This window comes from Biomphalaria glabrata, chromosome 1, assembly GCF_947242115.1.
Source record: "Biomphalaria glabrata chromosome 1, xgBioGlab47.1, whole genome shotgun sequence".
NCBI classification, from domain to species: domain Eukaryota; kingdom Metazoa; phylum Mollusca; class Gastropoda; family Planorbidae; genus Biomphalaria; species Biomphalaria glabrata.
Window position 1 is genome coordinate 37,757,573 of NC_074711.1, and position 23,296 is coordinate 37,780,868.

The 23,296-nt window shown below is 33.2% G+C and overlaps 1 protein-coding gene across 3 annotated transcripts in view; it reads right to left on the reverse strand.

The window, feature by feature from the left end:
* Positions 1-341: 341 nt before the first annotated feature.
* LOC106068685 (centlein-like) overlaps positions 342-23,296 on the reverse strand; it is a 50,081-nt gene continuing 27,126 nt past the window's right edge. For all 3 annotated transcript variants that reach the window (XM_056035183.1, XM_056035192.1, XM_056035200.1), the window contains exons 7-36: positions 21,557-21,638; positions 20,974-21,077; positions 20,179-20,235; positions 19,980-20,077; positions 19,329-19,438; positions 18,465-18,517; positions 17,547-17,630; positions 16,774-16,884; positions 16,378-16,430; positions 15,465-15,624; positions 14,852-14,967; positions 14,317-14,439; positions 12,624-12,724; positions 12,002-12,087; positions 11,754-11,842; positions 11,545-11,631; positions 11,242-11,392; positions 10,652-10,734; positions 10,431-10,536; positions 10,186-10,336; positions 9,217-9,545; positions 8,582-8,710; positions 8,350-8,447; positions 7,108-7,216; positions 6,803-6,862; positions 5,433-5,528; positions 3,846-4,031; positions 1,877-2,074; positions 1,707-1,781; positions 342-1,492 (exon numbers count right to left, since the gene is read on the reverse strand). In XM_056035183.1, coding sequence (XP_055891158.1) covers positions 1,409-1,492; positions 1,707-1,781; positions 1,877-2,074; positions 3,846-4,031; positions 5,433-5,528; positions 6,803-6,862; positions 7,108-7,216; positions 8,350-8,447; positions 8,582-8,710; positions 9,217-9,545; positions 10,186-10,336; positions 10,431-10,536; positions 10,652-10,734; positions 11,242-11,392; positions 11,545-11,631; positions 11,754-11,842; positions 12,002-12,087; positions 12,624-12,724; positions 14,317-14,439; positions 14,852-14,967; positions 15,465-15,624; positions 16,378-16,430; positions 16,774-16,884; positions 17,547-17,630; positions 18,465-18,517; positions 19,329-19,438; positions 19,980-20,077; positions 20,179-20,235; positions 20,974-21,077; positions 21,557-21,638 — 3,369 coding nt within the window. In that variant the 3' untranslated portion in view covers positions 342-1,408. The remainder of the gene's footprint in view (positions 1,493-1,706; positions 1,782-1,876; positions 2,075-3,845; positions 4,032-5,432; positions 5,529-6,802; positions 6,863-7,107; positions 7,217-8,349; positions 8,448-8,581; positions 8,711-9,216; positions 9,546-10,185; positions 10,337-10,430; positions 10,537-10,651; positions 10,735-11,241; positions 11,393-11,544; positions 11,632-11,753; positions 11,843-12,001; positions 12,088-12,623; positions 12,725-14,316; positions 14,440-14,851; positions 14,968-15,464; positions 15,625-16,377; positions 16,431-16,773; positions 16,885-17,546; positions 17,631-18,464; positions 18,518-19,328; positions 19,439-19,979; positions 20,078-20,178; positions 20,236-20,973; positions 21,078-21,556; positions 21,639-23,296) is intronic.

Here is a 23,296-nt window from a genome sequence, read left to right on the forward strand (position 1 = left end):
ACATTGTAATATAGTCAGTCACACACATTGTAATACAGTCAGTCACACACATTGTAATACAGTCACACACATTGACAATACAGTCAGTCACACACATTGTAATACAGTTAGTCACACACATTGTAATACAGTCAGAGAGTAGAAGGCTCATACTGATAACAATAAATGGCTGACCTTCAGGTCTGAACAAATAGAGTTTAATGAAATAGAAAGAAATTACTTTTAAGTAAGTAATGTAATTTCTGTCTTGTCCCCACATATTCACTACAGATGTTAAATCTTTGACAACACTAACAGGACAAAATATTGACAAGAATGAAACTGACAGGTGACAAAATGTGTCTCACTCTGCACTGTAAAAAAAAAGTTTATTTGTAAAGAAAACAAATTTGCAATGTGTTAGACACACAATTTGTTATGCATGTTAAAGATATAACAGTTTGAACTGTTAACAGAAACATTAAAATAATCACAAATACACACACACACACAAAAAGATTGTTTCACTCTATGTTTATAGTACATCAGAAACTATAAAACAATAAATCTACATAAAGTAAAGTATTATAAATTTAGTATTCCACAGTTTGGACGGATTTTTTGGTTATTAATGAAAAAAATATAAATTCCATAAACAAAATAATTATTATGCAGAATGGTTTTGGGGACTGTACAAGTGTGTTTTCATGTAATGCTGGTCTGGTCAAGGCATTCCTTAGACAAATACATAAGAAATAAATTCAACTATTATAACATCTTACACCAAGTTTGTAAATACCATGTGAAATGGAATGTTTGCTGTAGCACAATGATCTATGCTCCAAATTTCTGTGTTTGTGAAGTAATGGATTGTCAGAAAATAAATTGCTTTCTATATTTTTATCTTGCTGATTGAAGACCAGTAGTCAGAGGGTGACAAGCTTTATCTAAATTTTAGATATCACATACACCTTTGATAAAAATAAATATAAGTAAAACCATGCAAATGAAATGTCACCAAAAATACAATTTAATTTCCACTGTACACATTCGATCTTTATTCACAAATATGGCAGAGAATAATAAAAACAAAAAGATGGTACAGTGCAGAGAATTGAAGGCCATGTTTCTGGAGAAATATCACATTATGATTGTAAATATTTCTTTATCCACTAAACATTCGCCTCCAAGTCATTTATTTGTTAGTCTTTTATAAATGGCTATAAATGACATAATTATTTGTTAACTCTTAATAAATGACATGATTATTTGTTAACTCTTAATAAATGACATGATTATTTATTTATCAGGAAACAAATGTAAGCATCAAACATTCAAGCCCAACTTCTGAGATCTGCTGAGATCTGACTGTCAATTAACTTCTACATTCAATAATTACACTGTCATTTTAAAAGCAAACATCTCAAAGCTATGTGGGAATTTTAATGATAACCTCTGTCCTTTCATCAACTTTATGTAGCAGTAAATTGACCAATGGATGAACAAAGTCCTCCTGGTGAAAAAAAAGAATTATTAGAGTATTAATTATGACAGCATTGGTTTATTGTCTACCAAAGAAATGGATTAACTTTAAATGCATGGTATCGTAGTAAAACTTAATTTAGCCACTTTGTCCACAATTTTTGCTCACATGTTTATAAATATTCCTAAATAGTTGGACACAAAAAAACAAACTATTGAGACAGTTGTACAGTCAATAGACTTACCCCACTATTCAAAATTTTTTCACATTTTCTTAACCACCTTTTATCAAGTTTTTTCTCTGCTGCAAGCACAGATTCCTGGGAAAATACAAAATAAGAATTTTTATTGAACTAAAGAAATTTCTAACGGTGGAAGCTAAATTTTTCTGTATGAAACTATTTTCTCAACTGACCTGGCTAAGACTATCTCCATCAGCACTCATGATGTCCTCAAGGTCAGACTGGCTTAAATTCAAAATGTCTTTAGCCTTATTCTGAGCTTTTCTCAATGAGAGATCAGAGTCCCGCAGCAATGATTCTTGATGAGCTTTGGCTGCTTGGAGCTGAGTTCGAGCCTGACTGGTCCTTTTGGCCAGCTCAGTGGCCAGTAGCTGTAGGATGTCAAGATTGCATTTTAAAACCAGACACCACAAGTTTACACCTTTCACTAGCAAGCATAGAACAATGCAAAAAAAGAAAATATTTTTAAAAATAAAATTGTTAGCCTAACTATGAAGCAGTTTTGAAAACATATTAATAAAAATACATAAAACCTATACATCTCAAACAAATGAATGGTACAGTTATAAATTCTAGTGGTCATCATGAAGGCCACAGAGAAACATTTCACTGTGAAAGACAAATGTTCTGCTTCATTGTTTGGTAGCTTATAGCTTATATCACACCAGCTTATATCACACCATAATCACAGACTCTAACATGTAGTGGATCCAAAGAATGGGTGGCTAGTGTGCGCTATCTCAGGCTTTCATTCCGTTTCTTGTCTACTCAAAATATAAGTTTTAAAAATAGTTCACGAATTCTCCTTGCTGTAAGTAATAACAAAATTCTTAGAAGGATTGCTTCCCGTATATACACTAGACAGGATCAAAATTGGCTGTTTTTAGCCATAAAAAAATGTTTTAAATTGTTGGCTTTATTTACAGAAGAGCAAAGGAACAATTATTTATTCTTGATGGTGATAACACACAATACCATTCAAAATGGTTGGCCACAACAATGAATAAAGCTTCACATCAAAATGTCTTGAACTTGATAATGAAACTTTTATTAACAAGAGCGGTTATTAAAGTTTTTATTAAAATTAAAATATTAGCATTACTTATACTATAAAAAATCAATTAACAACTTCAACACAATGATGTGAATTTTTAACAAAATGTCACACAATGATATGAATGTCAACAAAATGTCTCATTACTATATGAATGTCAACAAAATTTCATGTAATGATATGAATGTCAACAAAATTTCACATAATGATATAAATGTCAACGAAATGTCATACCACTATATGAATGACAACAAAATTTTACATAATTGTATGAATGTCAACAAAATATCACACAATAGTATGATGTCAACAAAATGTCACATAATGAAATGAATGTCAACAAAATGTCACAAAATAATATGAATGTCAACAAAATATCATACAACTATACGAATGACAACAAAATGTCACATAATGATATTTCTTCTTCTTCGTTCTCATTGTTATGTTGGAGTGTTCAGATGACTAGACCAATACATGAGATGAACTGTGCAGTGGTTTCCAAATCAGGGAGTTCTCCATATAGTTTTCTTTCTATTGGTGTGTTTTGGGGCCAGTGTCTTGTATGGGCCTCTTGGTAAAGAGAGCAGTTTTGGAGGACATGGTCAGCATTTTCTGGACATGGGCAGATTTCACTGGTTCCAATTTTGAGCTTCCAGTACATATGTTGTCCCATTTGTTGTGTCCGGTCCTGAGTCGAAAGATTAGACGTAGATCTTGCCGGGATAGCTTATAGTAAGCATCACCTTTCTTGTGATTTGGGTGAGAGCGTGTCCATTTCTCATTTATTTTATTTACAATTAATTTCTTCATTTCTTCTGGATAGAGTGCAGAGTTTACTTGTAAGTTAGTTCTCCCACTCTTGGCGAGTGTGTCAGCCTTCTCATTTCCTGCTAGTTGTATAAATAAGGTATCCATTGAATAACAGTTTTTTGGCTGTTGTTGTTGAGCTTTGTAAGTGCTACATAATTATATGAATGTCAACAAAATATCAAATAATGGTATGAATATCAACAAAATGTCACATAATGATATGAATGTCAACTAAATGTCACACAAAAATGATATGAATGTCAAGAAAACTTTACCCTGAAAGCGGTGTGGAACTGAGACAGCCTGCTCTGAGCAGTCATCAGTTTGTCTCTGGCAGTGTCAATAGCAGCTTCAGATTGACATGCCAGGCCATGAAGCTGTTGTTTGGCAGAGCTCTCCAGATCCGATAGAGCAGACTCAAGAGCCAGACGTTGAGATGTGGCTTCCAAAAGTTGTTTGGTCTGAAACAAACAATGATCTGTTAAACTTTTTCCAAATAACTTTTTAGCGGCCCCTGAAAGGGGAAAAGACGCTATTAGTTTTTTTTGTGGATCTGTCCGTCCATCCGTCAGTCCCGTTTAGATCTCGTAAACTAGAAAAGATAGGAAAATCTGACATCATAATATTTTAGACCATTCAAAATTCTGATGCAATGGCTACTTTTTTCTTTTCTGAACCGCAAAAAATCCAATTTTCAAATCAACTATGCAAGCATTTTTTTAATTAAAAATAAAACATTTGTACAACTATTCACTATTAATAGTAACAAACAAAGAATTCTATTTAGTAAGGAAGATGACAATTTACAATTTTTTAAACACATTTATGCAAACGGTTTTAGATTTTTTTTGTCAAAAAATATTTTTTTTTACAACTGTATTGCTAAGTTACGTAAGTTCTGTCATACTAACTACTACAATTACAAAAAAATTGTGACTTTTTTTTAAAAGAAAAAATCTAGTTAGTATGCATATAAATGGAACATAATTTAAAACAACAATTAAGTAGTTTTTCATATTATCATGTGAACTGCAGAGAACTACCATGGTCATGGAACACTAAACTAAATGTCTTTTTTTTTTTTTTTGCTACGAAAATTTTTGTTCTCTTGAGGCTTTGAATAAGAGATTGACCCTTTACAAAACAATTAGATCAATTAGATAATCATTATAAGACATCAGGCCAGGTTTACATCTAACTTCACATTCACTTTCACCTATGCCTTGGTCAGCTAGACTGTTGGGGCACCACACAGGATATGTCAACCTTCTTTCTCCATTCTTCTCTGTTGTTTGCCTTTAATAGAATTTCATTCTGATATTCTTTCTGAAAATATTGAAACCTGCCTTATTACCTGCCTAGGTGGACCACTCTGGGGGCCGATACTGAGTTTGTGTTTGTAACCTTGTTATATGGAAGTTCAATGCCATGTGTCACTTATTAGGTTGTGATCCTCAGGATTAAAATTGACAAGGAAAAACAAGGAAGGTTGGGGCTAAATATCAATTCAACCATTGTGTACCAGGGCTTGGACTCCTACACTGAATACAATGCCATAGTAAACACAGTGGCATAGCTGGGGGTGGGGGTGGGGGGGGAATTGAAAATCCCCCTGGGCACCCACTTGGTGCCCCCCAAATGAGTGTTGAAAAAATTTTTTTTACATTAAATATTTTGCCATCATCTCATGTTATGATGTAGATTGTCAAAATGCAGGAGCATTCGGACCCCTGAATCCCTTGCTACGCCACTGACTAAACATAAAGATTTGAAAGCTGACCCAAAACAACTAAGGTTTTGTTGCAAATATGGCACACTAAGACTGCGCAAAGGGAGATAGCTCTAGAAAGGGAGTTACTTACTTTACTGTCCAGTTCTAATGAGACTTTCAGAAACTTGTCTTCATATTTCTTTTTATCACTAACCACCAAACTAAGTCTTTTCCTCAGGGATTCAATCTGAAAAGAAATGGGATCATGGCATAAGTAACTAACTCAAAATGTCTGCAGAATATTTATTTCAAACAGTATAAGGACCACAAAAGTATGTACACTTGAAAAGAGACAGTGAAAAAGATATTTATCATACACCACCTAGCAGCATTTTAATCTTCTATGTCCTTTTTTTTTTTTTTTTAAAAGATGAACAATTATTCTTGAAAAAAAAATACTGGCCAAACATAAAAATGAAAATGAAAAAGTGCTTCAGTAATAGTGGCAACTAAATTATTTGTTCTTTTAGCTGTCATAATTGTACTTCACCTGTTTCCCTGTTTCTAGAGCTGAATTATTAGCAAATTGATCATTGAATCTTTTAAACATTTCCAGATGTTAATTTGGGGGAGGGGGGGGGGGGAGAAGTGAGTTCATAAAAACTTTTCTTACTCTTTATTCAGTTTGACAGTCCAGCATTTTTTACCCATATACCCATATTTTAATTATGTCCTATGTCAAAAAAATCTTTTTTTTTTAAATCAACTCACTCTGTCTGGTCAAAAGTTTGAATCAACTCGCTCTGTCTGGTAAAAAATTTGTACACATTATTTCTTCCACACTCTATCTCGAATCAAGCTGAAATTTGGCACAATTATTTCTTTTACCTGACAACACAAGAATCAATTTTTTTAAAAATTAAACCAATTAGTTTATCAACTATTGGTAATTAATTATTTTGTTTGGTATCTCAAACAAAGGAAAGAAATTGTACTTGACTGAAGTGGTGGTATAATTTGAATTAGTCCCCTTTATAGGTCTGGGGCTTAGTGAACACAAACATGAACAATAGATACAGTAGGTAACTATACAATCTTCCATGTTCATACGCTCTTCGCTAGCAGAATGGTTTCCGTGTTGGCTTGAGAATCCTAAGATGGCTTTAGCCCATGAGTTTAAATTCAAGTCGTTCACCTTTTTTTTTTATAAAAACATTTAAAAAACGATCACTCAAATAACCCGTTCTCTCTCCCCACCCCTTTCCAGCTGTTCTAGATAAGTGATAGGATCATGTTGTGCATTGAGAAAGCTAAAAGCATGAAACTGCGGTAAACAGAAACAATTGGTTGAAATATTTCTAATTGCACAAATTTATTATTGTTAGTCTAGATCTATTACAAATTTAAAAACATGACTGATCCAAAGTAATTTATACACATAATATAAACTTTAATATTTATTTTTAAAGTATTTTTTTGTATTTTGCTTGTTTATAGTTGCCAACAGACATGTATATGTACCTGTACTTTTAACTTGCAGTTGGCATCTGTTAACAACTTGACTTTAGTGTCCAACTCTTCCTGTAGATGAAACAATATCAACTCATATTACTGAATGACAGTCAAAGTATTTCCATATTAACACAAAAAGTTCTCACAATACTTTTTAATGTCTCAAATACAAATGTCTTTTTTTACAACAATTTGCAGAAGTAGTATGATCCTTTTTAACAAGCTCAGATCAAAAGAATTCAACAACATGCAATACAAGGAAAGTCATGATATAATGCTAACACTTAAATAATTCTAGAATGACAAATAATTACCATAGCATCAGCATCTGATTTGTTTGCTTCCTGAGCTTGTTTGAGTTTAAGTTTTTGATTTTCTAGAAGATTTCTTTTTTGGCTAACATCTCTCTCCAACTGATTGATTCTGTAATGAATTCAATAGTTTCATAATTTAGAGGGCAACTATTAATGACATAACATCCTGTATTACTGATACAAGTGACTAAATATATTGAGAGCCTTGTTCTATCCTGACAAAACTACCAGATTTTGTACCATTTCAAACAAAGAAATAGTCTCAGAATTTTTAATTGGTAATATTTTTTTATTTCTGTTGAGAGAATTTTTTTTTTCTTAGTACATTTTAATTTCAGTTTCAATATCACTTACAATTAAGTCTCCATGACAAAAAGAAGTAAGACTCCAAAAGGAAATAGGGTAAATACATTCTCTTCAACACTTCGAGTTTTTCAAGAAAATCTATTTACCCTATTTTCCTTTCTTAGACTCAATTGGACTAATGAATTTGCATCATTTTCTATGGCAAAAGGTTTCTGAAATTGTGTAAACAGAAAGACAAATAATTAGCTTCAATTTGGCACTTGAGGCCTATTTCCTTTTGGATTCTTACTCTTAGCTTTTTAAAACTTTGGATAATTATCATAAGAATTATTTCAATTAAATTCAATCCATACAATATTTCCTAGATCTGGTCTAGTTCTAGATCTACTTGACTCATTTACTTTGTACACAGTCAGTGAGTTTTATTTTTTAAACTTCATAACCTGAAATTAATATGATTTTTTATTCTATTTTACTAAAATGACATGAATCTCTCAAAGTTTTATACCCAAAGGAACTATTTCTAATAACGAGAAAAAAAAAATTATTGACACAAAGTCATAACATAGTAGTAAAATACAAATGTCAAAGTGATTCTGTCAGAACATGTCAATAATTCAAAAGAGAAAGACATATCTACCATCAGAAAAGATTATCAAGTGAGAAGCAGAAGGAAAGGACTTTAACTGTGGTTACACTAGGCTCCAGCAGAGACTGTGCTACCTTCCCAGTAACCTTTATTTCTGGCATTGAAATAATACTGGTTGTAAACGTCACTGGCTAGGGCAGCAAATGAAATGGTTTAGAAGAATTCAAATATATTCTTTAAACATTGTTTCGCTTTGAGAACTGTGTCAACTTTTCATGGAAAGAACTGAAGTTATGTCTTGCCTATTTATTTGATTATTTATTTGATTGAAACTTGTGACAACTTACTTGTCTTGTAAATGTTTCACCTGGTCTTGGAGACTGTCTTTATCAGACTTTAACTCTTTTAATCTGGTAGTTTGCTGGGTTAGCTCATTGCTTGTGGACTAATAGTAACAGAGAATATTGAAGAATGAGTTACATTTCTATACATACAATAATTCAAAACTATAGACAAAAAAACACAATTTTTCATCATGTTTTAAAATAATTTACACAATTTTTAAAATAAGCAAATAACCTTCAGTTTAGCTTCAAGGTTCTTCATTTCCTGGGAGTCAGCGGCTGAATTCACTTTCATCTGGGCTTTTACCACTTCTTCCTGTTCATCTTTTTCTTTCTGGAGTTTCTCAATGTCTGACTGAAGTTTCTAGCAACAATGAAAAGATAACAGATAAAAGAAGGATTAAGGAGTAAATAATGGGTCAGTATCATTGAGCAAAGATTAATTGATCCCATAAATAAATTCACTTCAAACTTGTTTAAAAGACATAAATAAGAATAAGTGAATAGAAATGGATATTAATTTATTTTATGAACCAAAAATATTTAAATTCAATTTTTTTTTCTGTGACTTTTTTTTGAGAGATTGATAGTGAATGATACTGAAAATGTCATTTTCCATACCCTAAAGAAAGTACAATTGAACATATTTTTGAAATAACAAAGAAATGAGATGGATATGGCATTAGCTCTGGGTTCTAACCCAGCCCACCACAATCCTAGGGAGGCTTGGGTTAGGATGTAAGAATCTCCAATTTTGAAGGAACAACATGTAACACAGAAACCAAAAAAAAAAAAAAAAAAAAAAGATTATAGCCTACTCCTATGCTAACCCCAAAAAATAATGACCTGAGGAATTAGTAGTTCACTTACCTGTGTTAACTGTTTGGAAGCCTTTAGTCGGCCAGTTAAAGAAGAAAGTTCATTTTGTAATCTAGTGACAGTATCTTGAAGGTTGCCTTCCCTTGCAGCTGCCACTACTTTTGCTTTCTTCAAGAGATCTACTTGATTCAGAAGGTGAGCCACACGCTGCTGCAAGTTGACAATCTGTTTAGACTCTGCCGCTTTCCTTGCCTTGCGGTTCAACACTATCACATAACCAGCTCTGTGCTTGGAAGACAACGATTTCGAGATGTTGGAGGAAATATTTGCAGTCGCAGAAATAAAGGTTATTGGTGAGGTAGCACAGTCTCTCCTGGAGCCTAAATGAACAGTGACATGTACATTTATTAAAAAAACAAGTAGATATGTAAGCATGTAACATCTCTGCTTTTGTAAAAGAAACTTCATGTGTCATGATGGCCCACTGAATGTTAACAAAACTGAAAAATTGGAATACTCCATGGATAAAAGTATGGATCTTTTACATTTTAAAGTTAAACTTGCAGTATTTTGTTTCTATAAAGACTTCTTCATGGTCAGCTAAGGGAAGGAGAGTGAGAACAACATAGACATGTTTCAGGGAATACCACCAAAGCGTCTCTGAAAGCCTTCAACATTGACCCTACCATCTGGCAGACAAAAGCACATGATAGTGCATCAATATGCGCGCTGTGAAAACTGGCGCACAAATAGCTGAGGACATGAAAAAAAGTGCTGGCATAAGAAAAGCACCAGAGAAAAAAATCATAGCAACTAACATAAGCTCTAGTTGGAATAACCTGCCCAGTGTGCAGCCAAACATTCCAGGTTCACATAGGTCTCACCAGTCAATGAAGAGGCACAAAACCCCAGTGCAAAGCCCTCAGCTTCCTAGATGACAAAATTGGTCATCATGAAACCATGTTTTTGACAAACTATATTTAGACTTACGTACTGTTTGGTGGGCAACCATCTTTTTACCTGCGTCTGAAGTAATCTCAGTTTTGCCTGGTGACCTATCTCTTCTTCCAGGTGACTGGTCTCTCAAGGCAGGTGACTGGTCTCTTATTCCAGGTGACTTGTCTTTCTTTTCATCTGACTTTTCTTTTGATGAGGACTTTCTCTGACCAGACTATTAGCAGCAAATCAGTGGGAAATGTTTATTTACATATCTAAAGAAAGCAAACTGTAAAGAATACATAGTAAATGTTATTTTCAAAACTTACTTTAATTCTTTTATTGATTCCATTAGTCAACCTTTTGTCCAGAGAGTGTTTAACTCGTGCACACTTTCTACTGCATGTTTTGTTGAAGTCATCTGTATCTAAATCACTGCCCCAAAAAAAATGTATAATAAAGGTATAAGGCCTATATATATTCTTAAATCTGCTTTGAGTGTATACAAATAATAAACTGACACTAAATGTTTGGCAGAAGTTACATTCACCTTTCATCTGATGACAGTCTTTCCTCCCAATCATCTTCGATTATGTCTTTAACAGTACTGCTTTCTGGACTGTCAATATGGCACTGAAAAGAGATGGATTTTTTTCAAGCTGTTATTCTCTCTGGTACTACGACATGAACAGATTTAGATGAACAACATGGACGACTTTTGATGAAAATGGGTCAATATTATTTTATATGACATGAAATCTCTTTTAAATCTTTGCAGATTTTAAATTTTCTCTGTAAATTGTTTTTGATTAACTTTAGTAACAATAAATGTGATTATTATCTATATGCCAAACAGCCTATATTATGTATGTATCTAAAAAAATCTGTTTCCATTAGATTAAAATGTAAAAAAAAAATATTTTTGTTTTTTTACTTTATGAATAAGATATTCTTATAATATATTTTTACGCATGTTGTTTTTTTTTACTGAAAGCAAAAATTATGTGAAGTAACATGTGGTCAAAAGTTATTTTTTTAGGGACATTTCAGAAGCTCTAGGGTTTTATCCCTATAATATCCTTATCCTTATATCAGATGATCTAAATTAGGTTGATAATGAGCAATGTGTATAATTCTCACTAGGTCTGTTTCTCTGAGAGAGTTGATCTTCTTGGACTGTATGTTTGCTGCCACAGCATATGCAATGTCAGAATTGTCATCTTGAGGAATGCAAGTTTTCTTTCCAGACTGGGCAACTATCTGTTGCATTTCTTCTAGCTGGTGCAAGGCACTGAATGGAAACATTAATAATAATCAAGTCAAACTTTTAAAATAAAAAAACACAAATAAATTAAAGTGCTTTTCATTTTAAAATTTAAAAAAAAATATTTACAAAATACATAATTTTTACTTCCATTTATCACTTCATAACTAGAAGCTTACCATTGAAGTTGATGTCTGACATCTGCAAGTTCCATCCTATGATTGGATGCCTCCTGCTGGGTGGCAACAAGCTGAGACATGAGTTTACTAGAGGAAACAAAAGATCAAATGTTTTTCAGGTTACTTCTCAACAACAGAGAAATGTATTCATTCAATGTTCACTTATCTCACAAATAAAAATTATGCTAAATGGGACATTTTTTTTTTACCTTTTCTCTTGAGCTATATCATCTCTCTGGGAGACAGCATTCATCAAATCTCTCTCTAGTTTTTCAATTAGCAAAATTTTGTTCTGTATCTATATACAAACATATTTTAAAAAAAAAGATTTTTTTTCAAAGCAACAAATTTGTAAATGCTAAAATTGCTAAACAAATAATCCTGTAAAGCATGCTATTGTAAAATCTTTCCTCTGAAACTGTTAATTAAGCAAAAAGTTTTTTTTGTTTTTATTTACTTGAGTTTTCACAAATGCTATTTGTTTTTCAGCTTCTTTAATGTCATTGTTTTCACGGTACAACTGACGCAGGCGGAAGTCAAACTCTGAAATGAAGATAAATTGCAAAAGTGATGGGGATATAGAAATGTAAATATTGGCATAAAAGTTAATTAATTATATAAGTGTAACACAGCACTTGGCTACTTGTGTAACAACTAATGAAATTTAAAAATAATGTCCTCACTGTCTCTAATCATAGGAATAATGTTTAAACCAGAACTAATAACTTCTAAATAGAGGCAAGATAGAAAACTCTTCAACAGAGGAGGCATACTGGAAAAGCGCTTGGCTTGAAAGACACCTGGTTTTAAATCCTGCTGAAGACTGGAATTTTGTTATTTCAGAATCTTTAAGGTGTCCACCCAGCTCTAAGAAGTATCTACAGAAGTTGGGAAAAGTCAAGGCAGCTGTTCATTGTACTGGTCACATGACACCCTTGCTAACCATAGATACAGATTACCTTTACATCATCTGCCCTATAAATCGCAAGTCTGAAAATGGTACTTTACTTTTCTATACATTTCCCAAAGCTATCACTAATGATGTGTGCTTTAAACAAATACTACTCTACTACTGTCACCTTCATTCTGTGCTTGCAAGGCTATTCTGAGTTCATGAACAGTGACATCATCCTGTGCAGCCTGGACTCTCAGAAGATCAACTTCTTCTTGTAATGACATCCTGGAGGGACAAGTAATGAAATAAAGAGGGAAAAAAATAAAACTTAAGAATCAAGAATTTTCTTAGAACATCTAATTCAACACTCAACTAAAGATGGCTAGAGTCAAACATCTTATTCAACACTCAACTAAAGATGGCTAGAGCCAAACATCTTATTCAACACTCAACTAAAGATGGCTAGAGCCAAACATCTAATTCAACACTCAACTAAAGATGGCTAGAGTCAAACATCTTATTCAACACTCAACTAAAGATGGCTAGAGCCAAACATCTTATTCAACACTCAACTAAAGATGGCTAGAGCCAAACATCTAATTCAACACTCAACTAAAGATGGCTAGAGTCAAACATCTTATTCAACACTCAACTAAAGATGGCTAGAAACAATCACAATAAAGCCAAACTAATTCAACACTCAACTAAAAATGGCTAGAAACAATTACAACAGAGCCAAAAATCTAATTCAACACTCAACTAAAGATGGCTAGAGTCAAACATCTAATTCAACACTCAACTAAAGATGGCTAGAGCCAAACATCTAATTCAACACTCAACTAAAGATGGCTAGAAACAATCACAATAAAGCCAAACTAATTCAACACTCAACTAAAAATGGCTAGAAACAATTACAACAGAGCCAAAAATCTAATTCAACACTCAACTAAAGATGGCTAGAGCCAAACATCTTATTCAACACTCAACTAAAGATGGCTAGAAACAATCACAATAAAGCCAAACTAATTCAACACTCAACTAAAGATGGCTAGAAACAATCACAATAAAGCCAAACTAATTCAACACTCAACTAAAAATGGCTAGAAACAATTACAACAGAGCCAAACATCTAATTCAACACTCAACTAAAGATGGCTAGAGTCAAACATCTAATTCAACACTCAACTAAAGATGGCTAGAGTCAAACATCTAATTCAACACTCAACTAAAGATGGCTAGAGTCAAACATCTAATTCAACACTCAACTAAAGATGGCTAGAGCCAAACATCTAATTCAACACTCAACTAAAGATGGCTAGAGTCAAACATCTTATTCAACACTCAACTAAAGATGGCTAGAGCCAAACATCTAATTCAACACTCAACTAAAGATGGCTAGAGTCAAACATCTTATTCAACACTCAACTAAAGATGGCTAGAGTCAAACATCTTATTCAACACTCAACTAAAGATGGCTAGAGCCAAACATCTTATTCAACACTCAACTAAAGATGGCTAGAGCCAAACATCTTATTCAACACTCAACTAAAGATGGCTAGAAACAATCACAATAAAGCCAAACTAATTCAACACTCAACTAAAGATGGCTAGAAACAATTACAATAAAGCCAAACTAATTCAACACTCAACTAAAGATGGCTAGAAACAATTACAATAAAGCCAAACTAATTCAACACTCAACTAAAGAAGGCTAGAGTCAAACATCTAATTCAACACTCAACTAAAGATGGCTAGAAACAATCACAATAAAGCCAAACTAATTCAACACTCAACTAAAGATGGCTAGAAACAATTACAACAGAGCCAAAAATCTAATTCAACACTCAACTAAAGATGGCTAGAGCCAAACATCTCACTTCTCAATGTGGAGACTTCTATTTTCTGTCTTGAAAAATGTCAGCTCGTTCCACACTTCATCACTGTTTTCTTTCTGCAGGGATCTTGGGTCTGCTCTTTTGATTTTCTTGGGTTTTGACTTACTGAAAAGTTGCATAAACTCAGTGCAGGATTGACATCTATGCAATATAAACTTTAGCTTAGGGCCCCCACTTCCTAGTGGATCCCAGTAAAAATTGCTGAGTGCATTAATTAGGAATAACTATAATTTTAAATTAAAGATTTATTATTTCACTAACTATGTACTTCTAAATTGTATATTTCTCACTAGCATATTATAAATAGACTTCTCAAATAGTCTCATATCTCAAATAACTTATGGCTTTTTCAAGGTCCTAGATAAAAGCTAATAAAAATAAGTATATTCAATCTTTTGTACTCTATAGAATGCAAAATATAAACAGCAAAACTATGTGACATTATCAAATTATGTCATTATAAACAAATACATTCACTGAATCAACAATTAGGCTTGCAAAACAAAACTTTTCTCACCTGCCAAACTCCAGAGTTTTAATTTCTTCTCTTGCCAACTTGTAACTAGCCTGCAAGTCTTGGAATCTATGCAACCTGTTGTCATGAGCTCGTCTCAGTTCTTCCACTTGTTTAGTCTACAGCACACAAAGATGCATTACATGGTCACTAGGATCTAAAACGTATTATTTTAATTAAAATGCTATTTATGGTTTTGGTTGATAATTTAGTATTCAGCACAACAATGTGATCACAATGAAATGTGGTCATGGATCTGAAAACACCAGTTTTGATTAAAATTATTTATTTTATTTTTTTACTAATAATGCAAGAATACTTTAAAATGCATTGTTTCAAAAAGCAATATTGAACTGTAAAAAGAAAATTTTTCTTCACATGGGCCCATGAAGTTAATTAGTAGCATATTAAGCCTTTTTACTTTTCCCTCTCTAAAAACTAAGAAGACTTCCGAACACTCAATAATCTCAATCTGTCACCAGTACTTTGTGCTAAGTAGCTGTACACTCCATCACATGGGCTGTTATTATTCACCAAGACTGTGATATATTTAGTCACATAAAGTTTTTTTTACCAAAAAACAAAAGTCTCCATGGAATGTTCATTTTCATTGTACCTTAACCAACAATTCTTTTTGTAGTTGTGCCACTTTTTTAACGTCCACTGCTTCTATTCTGGGTTCACCATCAACAGGAGGAGGCGATAAAGACCTTGACCTTAATGTCTGCTCATTATCTTTGTTAGTCAAATCAGGTAGAGGACGACGAGTGAGTGATCTGATTCAAAGACATGAGAAATTGAACATTAAGGATGTCAGACAAACAATTTCTAGATATAAATAAGATAATCTAAAAATGAAAGGATTTTAAAAGTAATTTGAAATGGAAATATTGTAACAGTTTAAAAAAAAAAAAAAAAAGTAAAGTTTCCCTTTCAGACCTTGTGGTTTATAGGGCAGATGATGTGAAAGTCATCTGATTCTGTGGCCTACGGTTAACGAGGGTGGCATGTGGCCAGCACAAGGACCAACCATCTTAACTTTTCCCCAACTAATGTCAGGTACCCATTAGAGCTGGGTGGACTCAGAGGTGCCCAAGGATCCTGAAATAAAAATCCCAGTCTTCACCAGAATTTGAACCCGGGACCCCCGGTTCAGGAGCCAAGCGCTTTAACGCTCAGCCACCGCGCCTCATTGTAACAGTTTAGTGCTTTTTAATAGAGCATTCTAGACAAAATGTTGTTCACAATATTTGAACAATAAAAGAAACAAAGTGCCCTGATTGAAGTATATTATAAAACAGTGAGGTCAAGAGGTCAATTAGACAGGTAGTGAGCTAGACATTATAACATAAAAGTTTGTTATTTTTCCTTTACATTTATTTTCCTTTTGTTCAATAATTGCTCTTTCTTTTGTTAATGACCAACAGTTGTTCCAGACTCTTAGAATAACCTGGACAAAGCAAAGTGAGCCAGTTGGATCTGTGTCTGCTTTGAAAGAAGTCAAATGTTTACAAAATGAAAGCAATTACCTGCATCTGTTGTGCCTTTGACTGGAGTCTCTTGGGCTCAGCCTATCAACTTCCTGATTAACAAAGTTAATGCCATGCTTTAATGATATGAACATTTGATAAGCTTGTGTGATAAAGTTATTTATAACTTAATGCAGGGCTTATGCTAGATCTTCTTTTGGGAGCTGTGAAGCTTGCTGACACAATTAAACATTGAATTTACAATTACTAATTTTAATGTTCATTTAAAACTGAGTTCTAACAGCCCATTACAAAGAAAGGAAACTCAATATTTTAAAATGTACAAATATGCATTGCAGGCACAAACAAATACACTACTGACAAACGTAACTGAATAAAATACATGTTCTAAATTTACTAGAAAATTAGAATGACCTCAAAAGTCTACAGTATTACCTGCACTATGTCTAGAAAGCTGCCACTATATTCTGGGTCCTTCTGTGATCTTTGGTTTAGAGTCACTTGAGATTGCAATGATGAAATCATGTCTTCTTTGTCCATGAGATTCTAGTCATGAACAGCATAAGTATCAGGGACAGGAAAAAGTGATCAACAAAATTAGATTTTTCATAAGAAATAATACAAGGAGATATGTGGATCTAAGCTGCAATATGTTTGGCCACCAAGCCAAAGATCAAGGGTTCCAGTCTTGGAGAAGACCAGAATTTATTCTCAAGATCTGAGTACTTTTGTGAATGCATATAAAAAAAAAAAAAGGTCAAGTATCCTAATCAGCCCTTTCCATCTATAGGCAGCGGATGATGTAAACGTCATCTCTTTCTATGGCCTAAGGTTAACAAGATTTAAAAGTTGCCAGCACAACCAACAACTACCATTATGTTCCCCAACTAGTTTCAGGTACCCAATAGAACTGGGTAGACTCAAGGGCCTCCTAAAATTCTCAAAAACTCAAAATCCCAGTCTTCATTGATATTCAAACACAAGATTCCTTGGTTCAGAGGCCAAGCACTTTATTTACCACTCACCCACCACAAACCTTAAAAGTACATATGCTCTAATTATATTCAAAATAAGTTGGAGGGTTAGATTTTGTCCTAGCCCTACCCCCCCCCCCCTCTCAAGATGTTGATCCTAAAAACAAAAGTTCAATTTGACTAATTCACATGGACAAGTTTTCTTTTTGCCTTAACTAAGACTTGTACCGGTACCTTCTTCAGTTCCAACACTTGCTGTCTTAATTCAGACTCTATTCTTTTGGCTGCTTCGTACCTGGTGTTGATGTCAGTAAACATCTGGGTTCAATACAAACACAATTATTGTCAAAATGTTAACTGTACGGATATCACAATCTACTGTAACAAAACTCCTGAGAAAGCCAACACGTTAATTACTTATAAAATATGGGATGGCATGTCTGAAGAGTTGAGACATTGAATAAACAAAAGGAAGCCATGACTAAGGCCAGCAAAGGAAACAGCATTGCTACCTGATACATCAATCTGGGCTCATTATTCAAAGTGCACTAACTTAGATAAACATTCAACTCTGAAGCAAATATTTTAATTTTGTCTATTAGTCTCAAATGACAGAATGTGATTTTTTTTAAAGAACTGAATATTTTCCAATTAAAATAATCCTGATGATGGCAAACAAAAATAATTTAAAACTATATTCGTCAATTAATTGTGGAAAAAAAAAGATGGATAACAATGAATTGAAGATTCCATTATGTTAATAAAAACTTTAGTAATAATTTAGTCATGTTGTCAATTGACCCTGATACCACTTACCTTCTTTTTTTTTTTTCAAAAAGAAATGGAAGGGAAAGGTCTTTCTTTATTATTTTAAAACAATTATTTTGCAAACAATGATTTAAAATACTGCAGTTGTTCCCCATCCCAAAACTCTAAGCTCTGCAGTTTTCACTTTTGAATACTGAAGTGGAGCTATGTATGTTTATCTTTTCTACTTAAACCCAGCTGGTCATTACCAAAGACAGTTCCCATGGTAATGCTAAACCTTGAACAAACAAAAGTCAATAGCGAATGTATCGAAAATTTTGAATCAGAGAAGAAACCAATTCAATAAGGTAGGTTTAGCTAAAATCATTAAACTAAATAACTTGCCTGTTGTAATGAAGTGTTCTCCATAGAGAAAGCATCTTCTTGGTTTTTCAACACTGTACAGAAGAACAAAAATATAATGGAATCTGATGAAAGAAATCTACTCACACATATACAGCACTGGAAACTATTGGTTATAGTTTTATAAAATGACATGGAAATAGCTCTATATATCCTAATAAATTTGATATTAGAAAGAAAATGCTAAGTAAAATCTACTATTACTTTCCTAAACTTGATCTAATAAAAAAGTCATTTCCATTTATTAAACGATAGTCAAGCTAGTCAACATAACAGATTTATAAAAAGTGTTACTTAAAAAAAGAAGATAAATAACAAATTATTAGTATGATCACATGAATAGATCCAACTGCCTCTTAAAGACAATTGAAAAGTGTCAGGGGAAAAAACAAAACAAGAAAGACAGAGAAGAATACTTTCCTTCACAGATTTAATAAGAAAAACAAAGGACCGAGATAGGATGGCCACGTAACAGAGGCAATAAAAAAGTAATAGTTCCCCATTCAGATGACGTAATGAGGGTGTCATATGGCTAGCACAACGACCAACCGTCTTTACTCTTCCAAAACTAATGTCAGGTACCCATTAGAGCTGGGTGGACTCAGAGGAGCCCAAAGATCCCAAAATTAAAAATCCCAGTCTTCACCAGGATTCAAACCAGGGACCCCGTTCAGAAGCCAAGCACTTTACCGCTCAACCACCACCACTCACTGAGGCAATAGTTGTACGTTAACCATCCCATTGGATAGAAGGAGTGAAAATTTGTCATCAAAGAGGAACAAATCAAGCCAAAGATTGTTACTAACTTCAAGATTAAATTACAGTAAGACTTGTCATTAGACTTACTTTTCTGTGTATCTTGCTGCAATGACTGAAGCTGTCTTATCAGGTCAGCCTGTTGACCAGAGTGTTCCGTCAGCTGGTTATGTGCCATCCACAATTCTTTCAGTTCTTTCCTGTATTATAGTCCACACTATGTAAGTAAGTAAGTAAGTACTACAATAAAACAGAAGTCAGAAAACTTTTTTACCTCTAACCCCAGAATATATTTAGCTTGTTAATCTTTTCATGATCTTAAAACTTCTTTAGGTTATAATGTTTATTGTTCAACACAATGGTATCAATGTGAATGTTTTGTTAATGTCAGTTGATATTTTATTTCATGATAAGAAAAGTTGTTTTTATTTTGTATAAGACAAAAATATTTTGTTTACAATGTGGCAGCCTCTACTGTTTCTAGCCCAACTTTAGAAACACTTTCAACTGTGTCTTTATCATATTCTTGTGGATCGTAATTTTACTTGCTTCCTGCTTTCAAAGCAATCTGGCAAACTCTCATTTGAGGCTAAACTACAGCTAAACTTACTGTGCCTTTCTTTTTCAGTACATTGGTTAGGCTACTGTAAACAGTGTGTTTTGGTGCAAGGCTACATTGTAAGTCATTTTAAATTTCTAAATCAAATGTACATAACAGTCCTCTCAAAGGAACTTACTTACCTCACATTTTCCAATTCCTGATTTTTAAAGTCCAAATCTCTACGCTGTTGTGATGTGACTGATTCATATCGAGTCAGTCTTACAGTTGAGTCTTCCACCTAACATAAAGACAATAAAGTGTTACAAACACAACTACTAAATGTCAGTTCTATGATGAAAAGTTAGTGAATGGAGAAAGAAATCTAGATTTTATTCTCACCTCTTGAACTAAATCTTGAAACTTACACATTTTATCAGAGACTTCTTTTTCTAAAGTCTAGAGAGCAAATAATGCATTTGGGTTATATATTTATATAGTTAGAGGGGAAAAAAATGACAGGAGCTAAACAAACATTAAAACTATTGAATAATTATAAGGCTAAGTGATTTTGACTATTGTTTTTATACTAATATCTAAACAATAAATATTCAGTGTAAGTAATAATTTTACTTATTGTTACATAATAATAAAAAAAAGCATACTAAAACTCTATGGCCATATTATAAGGTCTTCAGGGCTTGCAAAGACTTTCCTTCAGGGAACAGTACCAGGAAAAAAAAGTGGAGGCAGACAGAGAAAGTGATGGAAAGACTACATAAAAGAGTGGACGTGCCTGCCACTGAAAGAGATTTTAATCCAAGGCAAATGACAGAGAGAGAAGGTCAACAAATCTTGCATGGTGCCCCAACAGACTAAGGGATAGGAAAAGGTAAAAGGTAAACAAAAGTGTACTTGAAATAATGGCCTAATCAAATTGTTCCCTCCAAGCAATACAACTGAATTCATAGTAGGGCCTACCCCTTGCCTGATTCAGACATATTCAAGGAACTGTAAAATCTTGGGGATAAAAATAACAGACATACTGCTAAGTACAAAATAAAAATTTATAGTCATCAACATAATTAAACTTCATTGCTCTTAATTCAAATCCATTATTTTTCTAATTTCCAAACTGCAGTTTTTAGTATCACAAATGAAAAGCAAGTTGGTTTGTGAACTGTTTATCTGTGTTACCTTGATTCTCTCTTCTAAAATTTTCTGTCTGTTCAAAGCATATGTTCTTTCTGATTTAGCAATATCAAGATCTGCAGTCAATCTAGCCACTTTACGTGTCAACTCTGGAAAAAATGTTGATTTCAATTGAAAAATAATAAAAATACCATGATACTTTTAATGCCCCTTACGATGCTTTTGATTTAAAGGCTATATGAATATTTTTTTTATTTTTACTAGTAATATTATTTGAAAAGGTCACTTTTAAATGTTAAAATGAAAAATTAATACAATAAAAATCTAATAGAATAAGATCAAAAGAATAGAGTGGTCTGATATTCTTCAAAGTGATTGACACACATAATTCACAATTGTATTTGCCAGAGAGTTAATTTAAAATAAATTTTATGTACACTTTCTTAGCCAAAAATTTACAAACACAAACAAATATGATTCTTTTGAAATACCGGGTACATTAGAAAGCAATCAGACAATTCGTGCACCTTCCTTTCATGATCTAATCTGTTTAATGTTAGTTCCATTGAAAGTTTGCTACCTATCTCTATTGGAATAATAGTTTTATGTTCTTTGTATTAATTCTTACCAAATTTTTCTTTTTCTAGACTCTCTAAATTCTTTCTGTAAGTCTCTTCTAAATCTTTTTCTTTCTTGACCTCACTAGTCATCTGGTCAAAAAAAAAAAGGGGAAAATGAAATACATTACAACTTAGTATTTTGGCCTAACCACCATTGTCAAAGAAAATAATTTTCCCATTTAAAAATATTTTGTGTTCATGTTCTTGAAATGTCATGGTATTTTATTTTATTGCTCTGTTGCATCTTATAAGCTCTAAATGCAATGACCATTTGATAGTATGGGGATTCATGCACTCATTCTAAATCTCCTTCCAGCAGTCAGAGATGGTTGCTGGGGTAACAGTAAGTTAAAACCATGATGTAACATCTGCATTCCTCTATATCTTGAAGTCTATCCTGGAAATAGGATCTACTTTAGGATTAAATGATGTCATTGTTTGGTTTGTCACAACCCAGGGACAGAACAGCTAAAGAGGAATTTTTTAAAAAATTAATAACCTAGAGATATAAATTTGTCAGCTCCCAGAAGTGTGAGTTTGCTAAGTTAATGAGGCATGCATGAGAGCATTTCAAGTTTGTCCTTCTAGTGTAATGTACATTCATTTATTTCTAATATTACACTTTTAATTACTTTGAATCATTAAACTTAGAGAAACTCTTGAGGTTGTTTCTAATTTATAAACCAATCAAAGACTTATTATTTTATTGCTTGATTTCCTCCATTTGAATGAATGCTCTTGAACTTTAGAATTAGAATTAATAACTTGCACTTAGACAACACTTATGAAGGTACTGTAAGCACTAAGAGAATTAGAATTACTAGCTTGCACATAGACAACACTTATGAAGGTACTGTAAGCACTAAGAGAATTAGAATAACTAGCTTGCACTTAGACAAGACTTATTAAACTACTTCAGGCATTGAGGGAATTAGAATTACTATATTGCACTTAAACAACACATATGACCACAGTCAAAAAAACTAAAACTCAATGACCATATTACAAGGTCCTAGGGCTTACTGCAAGGACCTTCCTTTGAGGAACAGTACCAGAACAAACAAAAAAGAAAAAGATGTAAAAAGATAGTGATGGGAAGACAGCGCAAAAGAGTATACAGGACTGTCATTGAAACAGATTCTATTCAAGGCAAAAGTCAAATGGACAAAAATGGCAAACAGAAGCCCCATCAGTTCAACAAACTAAGGGATAGGTGAAGGTCTTAGATTTCCCTTGTCTTCTCTTTGAGCATGCATCCCATTTTTGCACAGAACTTATAAGTCGCTTAGTGTCCCTCCCTACTGGATGAGACAAGATAATGTTCAGCCTTTCCATGTCACAGGAGTAATATGGGTTATTATTTATAAAACAAGGTAACATTAATTAGCTTTATACGAATTTGTTCTATGGTGATATAATTGTTACCCCATTACATATGCAAAAGGGAAGGACTCTATCAAGTTAACAAATAAGCTTAAAACAGGTGAACCAATAAATGGTTTACAGTCAATTTTGTTCCTAAAGTAATTCCCTGACAAGATAGTACAGAGAAACATGACACACTGCAAGGCCTAGAAAGAAGGCAGCTAAACGAAAAGACCCGTGTCAATAGATCTAGGATCGTTCCTCAGATTGTATTGAGTTTTGAAACTGGACAACATTGAACCAGTCCATTGTGGAAACATAAACGTATACAATCGTTTGAAAGGCCATTGAGTAACTAAAAAAATGATCAGAAATGATTTGTT